This window comes from Nanorana parkeri, unplaced genomic scaffold (genome assembly GCF_000935625.1).
Source record: "Nanorana parkeri isolate BGI_ZX_2015 unplaced genomic scaffold, ASM93562v1 scaffold685, whole genome shotgun sequence".
Taxonomy (NCBI): Eukaryota; Metazoa; Chordata; class Amphibia; order Anura; family Dicroglossidae; genus Nanorana; species Nanorana parkeri.
This window is the reverse complement of record NW_017306953.1, coordinates 814,534-820,825: the sequence shown is the minus strand read 5'-3', so window position 1 is coordinate 820,825 and position 6,292 is coordinate 814,534. Positions and strand designations below refer to the sequence as shown.

Below are 6,292 nucleotides of genomic sequence, written 5' to 3'. Positions count from 1 at the left end.
AAGAGAGAGGAAGAGAGAGAGAGAGAGAGAGAGAGAGAGAGAGAGAGAAGGGATAGAGAGTAAAGGGAGAGAGAAGGGAGGTAGAGAGAAAGAGAGAGTGGAGAGAGAAAGGAGAGAGTGAAAGAAAGGCAGAGAGAGAGAGAGAGAGAGAGAGAGAGAGAAGGGAAACAAAGACAGGAACTATAGAATGAAAAGAGAGAGAAGAGAATGAGAGAAGGGAAAGAGAGGAGAGAGATAGTGAGAGAGAAAAAGGAAGGAGAAAAAAAAGAGAGAGCAAGAGAAAGAAGAGAGGCAGAGAGAGAGAAGGTAGTTAGAGAATGAAAAGAGAGAGGATATGGAGGAAGAAGAAAGAAGTAAAGAGAAGAGAGAGGGAAAAAAGGGAGACAGAAGGGAAGAGAGAGAGAAAAGGGAGAAAGAAAGGAGTGAGAGAAGAGAGAGCCCAAGTAAAAAGGGAGAGAGAAAGACAGAGAGCAAGAAATAAAGATAGAGCAAAAGAGGCAGACGATGGGAGAGAGTGAATAAAAATGAAGGAGTACACAGAGAGAGGAAAAAAGAAGAGTGTGAAAGAAAGGAAGAAAGAGAGAGAGAGTGCCACAGTGTATAACACAAATACAATCAATGACACAACCACTGTATACAGACCAAATAATTGGAAGCAATAAATCATTGTAATAATGAGAAAACATGAAATCTTCATTGAATCCAAAGAAAATGAGTTTATTTATGTTGAGCTTTAGTGTGAGAGAAACGTTTTACTTTGAGATCATACAAACCACACAAATGATCATATACTTTATAGAAATACTATACACATGTTAAGATGTAAAGATAATCCGGTAGACCTTCTGCACTGACATGTGGCCCGTCTGTGGGCCGCTCTCATTTACTAGTCTCCATTGGGGACTGGTGATCGGTCCTATTGTCTCTGATATGGCGGTCAGTTTAATAATGGTCATATCATTTCTATGTGGATGGCGTGTTCTCCACATGTATGGGGAAGTTGCAGTATGTGTGCAGGGGTAATCAGGGGTGAAGAGACACTTACCTGGTATTTGGCTTTGTTTTGTTCTGACTTATCTTGAAATTTGGTGTAATGTTTAGCTCTTCTCGATGTTCTTGGCTGGCACTGGGTAGAGATGAAATAATCATTCACTAGTCATACTCCAGCTGTAATCATTAAAGCTGATCTTTCTCTGAAGTGATGCAACTGGCACAACAATCCAGGGAGGAAGACCAGTATGCAAATACTGACTTCCATCTCTGAAGTCATCATACTGACACCCCCTTCCCTCGCCCCAATTTGTCAGAGAGGCACAGCGCACTGAATGATATGGAGGGTTGTGGTAGAACCTCAGAGCTATATGCCTACTGCCTGGGGGAATGTGCAGAGGAACATACAAGCACCTCTATGTTCCTGCTTCTAGATCTCCATTTCAGCACAAGATATAGAGGACCACGGACCAGTTGGCTTCATAGTGTTACCCCAGCCCCAATTTTTTCTCTAGAATTGGTTAAAGTTGGACTTTGGCCAGTCTTTATTGCTCCTCCCTTCCATTACACCACCATCCATCAACACCTCCCCCCCGGTACCCAGAAACAAATTAGACCCCATTATACAACACCAATAGATACAAATTGGCTTCCGGGGCTGTTACTTTCCCTCTGGGATTGGCAGCTCATGCTCTGTGGTCCCGGAACCTTATAGGGAACACGTATCGGTTTTGTGCATATTTTCTTTCTTCCTCTATTACTGTCGGGTCTTAAAGCTTCAATTTTCTAACATACAATTGTCCAAACACCATTTTAATCTCTTAAAATAAAGTGAAATACTCAGTATTCAAACCACAGTCCATGATTTCTGGATGCATGGATAGGTGGCCTACAGAAAAGGAATCATTTTGCCTGAAATAATCACAGAATGAAGCTGTGTATAACTTACCTGGACTTCCCGTTGGTTATGTTCACCTCTGTTGAGCTTTCCACAGACTTGCTGGATTTATTATGAGATCCGGATATACCAGAATGACGCGGAATTCTAGATAAACAGAAAATGGCGACAATTACCTGCCTGTTATAAGATAGATAATGGGGGACTCCTTTAATTTCAGTTTAATGCCTGCAGTGATAAAAATCATTTTCAGTAATCTGGAAACATTGGAAATAGTAAATACATATATATCTTCGCAACAGGAGAGGCTGAACCTGTGCGGTAGGCCAGAAGAAACCAGCAAGGTGAGGGCAAAAACTCAAACATATTCTTAGTATAACTGGCTTGAGCAGTGAGGACAGAAAAAAGAATGGTGTGGCCTTGGGAGGCGGGCTTTAGTTTATAGTATAACTGGTCCTGTGATTGGGCTGGGGGCGGAGCCATACCCATTGTATGCTGCCATGCACTGTGTCAGGAAATATATATATATATATATTGTGATAGTTTGGGGAATATAGCACAATGGTAAGCGCTAAGTGACCACTCCTGAAGCCGACTTTAACATACAAGGACAGTCTTTATTCATTCAAAAGGTGAACAGTCCATGAACATCACAAAATAACTCTCCTTTCTTCAGCATAAACGGAGCATAACAGTTCATTGGACTCTCATTAACACATCATGTTTTGGTCTCACCGACATCTGGCTATCCCATACACTCCCAGTGTTATAGTCCCAGGACTTTCCCTGGATATACCATCCTCCGCAGCTTCCCTCCGCTCCAAGGCTTTTGGTATGAATACCTGAATTTCAGCAGATGCTGTTACAGGTACTAATGGTCTGACTTATAAGAGTATAGATGAGAAAATGCCGTTCGCAAGCCAATACCGCCACTAGATGGAGCTGAGGAGCCCTGGAAACTCCTATGCTCTCCAGCACCATCTAGTGGCAGTAGGGACATGCAAACGGCACTTGCTCAGCTATTCGCTGGGCACTGGGCAGAAGTTTTACAAGTTAGCCTCCCAGGGAAAATAAATCTATACTTGATTGGGTAGTAAAAGCTGACTATAGCAATCTAAAAATAAAGTAGATGTAAACCCAATCACTAAAATCTCATATACATTTTCACATATTAAAGCTTACATGAGATTTTCATGTTGAAATGTTGATGTCATTTGGAAAGTAATTTTCAATATTTTTAAATCTGAAGCTTCCATTAAACTAATCCCTGGTGATCCTGCCACAAAGGACCTTACTGAGTCAGTTCTTACAGGGTATAGGGTTATAGGGTGACAACCCTCCCCGTTGTGTTCCTGTGTTGTCACCCTGTCACATGGGCTTCTGAAGGAGAGTACAAGTGGCCCTTTCAACACACATTACACAGATATGGTTATAGCTGACCTGGACCTCCCGTTGGTTGTGTTCATCTCTGTCGAGCTTTTTAGAGACTTGGTTGACTTATCCGAAGATTTGGATTCCTGAGCAGGGCTCGTAAATCTAATGAAAAGAATAGAAATCAATTAATTATCTTATCCTCTCTGATAGCTATAATGAAATCTCAGCCTTTTCTTAAAGGAAACCTGTCATGAAGGCTGTTACCTGCCCCCTGCCTACGCGCTGCTCAAGAACCACAGCTTCAATGTCAAAGTACAAGAGATATAGCGTCAGAACACCTAAAAATGTTTATTACATTTCTGTATTTTTTTTGTGAGAATATGTTTAATTACTTTTATTAAACTTCAGAACAACGATCCATCTACAATCATTTTGCCATCTTAACCCTTTTATATACAACACTTTATATAACTGTTAAACGACTACATTCATTTCAGTACCTCTACTAAAAAACAAAAAAAACGGGGAGAGTGGGAAGAAGGGGGGAGAAGAGAAGGAATGAAAAAAGAAGAAAGTAGAATGTGTGGGTGCAACCAGTTATATTTTATTTGCATGCCTATGTTCCCAAATGTCTTAATTTACAACTTTCCGTGTGTAACACAAATCTTAAACGTTTACATCTAAATAAGTGAACTTTCCTAGTCATTCTTTATAAAATGTGTATCTTATTATGTTTCTCTGGTTTTCTTCCCCTTCCTCCTGTCTGTCCCAATATTATTCCATTATTACTCCTTACCAACTCCTGGGGACTCCCAGCCAATCAGCAATGAAGCTGGCTTACCGGCCAATCCAGATGGCAGGTCATTACCTGCCGCCTGGCTTCTTGATTGGCTGGGAAGCCGGCTCCATGCTGTTAGGCCAGCTCCATGCTGATTGGCTGGGAAGCCGGCTTCCAGGCCAATCAGCGCTGTAGCCGGGCCAAACAGCATGCAGTCATTACCTGCCGCCTGGCTTCTTAAAAGTCCAGGAAGCCGGCTGCGTGCTGTTTGGTCGTCTCAATACTGATTGGATTGGAAGCCGTCTTCCAAGCCAATAAGCATCGAACTGGCTTCCCAGCCAATCAGTAAGCCAGGCGGCGAGTCATTACCTGCCTCCTTGCTTCCTGATTAGCCGGAAAGCCAGCGCAATGCTGATTTGCTGGGAAGCCGGCTCCATGTTCCCTCGACGTACTGCCAGGCAGAGAAAATCTCCCTCTGGCCGGAAGTTCCGGTATGGGGGTAAGTATTGGAGCATTTGGCCAAGTACGAGTACTCACCCAAATACTTGGTATCGGCACCAATACTAGTATCGGTGCATCCCTAATTTGTAAGATTTAACTCCTCAGTTTAGTGTCACTTTAACACACAAAATATAAAGGTCATTACATAAAGTAAACAAAGCTACCCTTAATTTGAGGTGCAGGGTAAACTTGATTTGAACAAAAAAACTCCCCTCATCCCTTGTCAGGATGAGATATGATACATGAAAACAGATATATAAATGGTATGAAAATTGTATCAGACTTTAAATTTAGTTAAATTCATTGATTGAGCCTGAGTGCATTTGATGGTATTAAATCTACCAGTACCATGAGCAGGAATTAGGACGCGGCCTACCGTCTTGTTTAACATAAGAACTAGACATGTGCACCAGCAAAAAATTCGTTTAGTTTAGTTTAGTTTTGAAAAAAAAAAAAAATGTTCCCCCCAATTCAAAAAAAAGCCTGAGGTTCCCCCCCAATTCATACCAGACCCTTTAGGTCTGGTAGGAATGTTAGGAGAATGCCAATTCAAAACCAAAGAAAAAAAAAAAAACTTTAAATATTAGTTGACTTGGCCGGGATTTGAACATAGGACCTTAGCAATGGGAATCCTTTGCTCTAACCGCTACACTATAGCCTCTGTACTTTAAGCCTAGATGTGTTGTAGAGGTAAAATGGTGTCAATGGTGCAACGAAATTCGTCCAATAACGAATTTCGGGAAATCGGGAATTTCGGATTCGTTTGCATTCGTCTTAGCTGTAATTCGGAATTCGGATGCATCCGAATCTCCGAATTTCCGAAAATTCGTTCAAAACGAATTTCGGAACGAACCGAATCGCACATGTCTAATAAGAACCCTCGTTCCTTGCTGTGGTCAGGGGGCCCCATATGAAATGTAATTCAGAGAGAGTCTGAAGACAATCAGCGTTCTCTTTCTTTAAGAAACCATAATGCCCCGGGAATCCTTTCTTATGGACATACAATGTATGAAATGCCTATTTGTGTTAATGTTTATAAATAATAAAAAAGAAATATGACAGTTTGCAATCTTTAGGGCTCATTCACACTGGAATCGGCCGGCACATACAGCTCCGTGCTGCGTGCACGGCTGTATCAGGCAGCTCCCGGGAAGAACAGGTGCAGCCCCCGTCCTTCTCTATGGGACTACGCGGCCGTACGCTGCCCTACGCTTACACGCCCTGCACGTCCGTGTGTGTGAGCATACTTGTACGCTGACAGGATAGATCCTGTCTGCGTCTGAGCCGGGACACTCGCACCAGCACGGACCTGCACTTGAGGTGAGCGTAGGGCGGCGTACAGCCGTGTAGTCCCATAGAGAAGGACGGGGGTTGCATACTAATCACACGCAGCACCTGTCCCTCCCGGGAGTTGCCAGATCCGGCCCTGCACACAGCATGGAGCTGTACGTGCCGGCAGATTCCAGTGTGAATGAGCCCTTAAACTTAAGATGTCTATTCAAAACTTTGTGATTAAAAAAATAATAAATAACTCAAGACCATTTTCATTATCCATTAAAACAAAACAACTCACCTGCTTGAGCCTCCATTGTGTACTAAGTCCACTTCCGTGTTATTAAAACCGGAGTTGGCTTTACCAGTAATGTTAAGATTTAAGGATCGATTATTTTTGCTGTAAAGACAAAGACATTCGAATAAGATCAAAAAGCAACTTTAAAAACGATTTACTCTGTTTTATAGGGGAGGGGGGG

At 42.4% G+C, this 6,292-nt stretch overlaps 1 protein-coding gene across 1 annotated transcript in view; it reads right to left on the bottom strand.

Moving 5' to 3' along the window:
• SYNE3 (spectrin repeat containing nuclear envelope family member 3) overlaps window positions 1-6,292 on the bottom strand; it is a 48,799-nt gene that overhangs the window by 7,528 nt on the left and 34,979 nt on the right. Inside the window, exons 19-22 of the mRNA XM_018563679.1 lie at window positions 6,115-6,213; window positions 3,329-3,424; window positions 1,940-2,035; window positions 1,046-1,126 (exon numbers count right to left, since the gene is read on the bottom strand). Coding sequence (XP_018419181.1) covers window positions 1,046-1,126; window positions 1,940-2,035; window positions 3,329-3,424; window positions 6,115-6,213 — 372 coding nt within the window. The remainder of the gene's footprint in view (window positions 1-1,045; window positions 1,127-1,939; window positions 2,036-3,328; window positions 3,425-6,114; window positions 6,214-6,292) is intronic.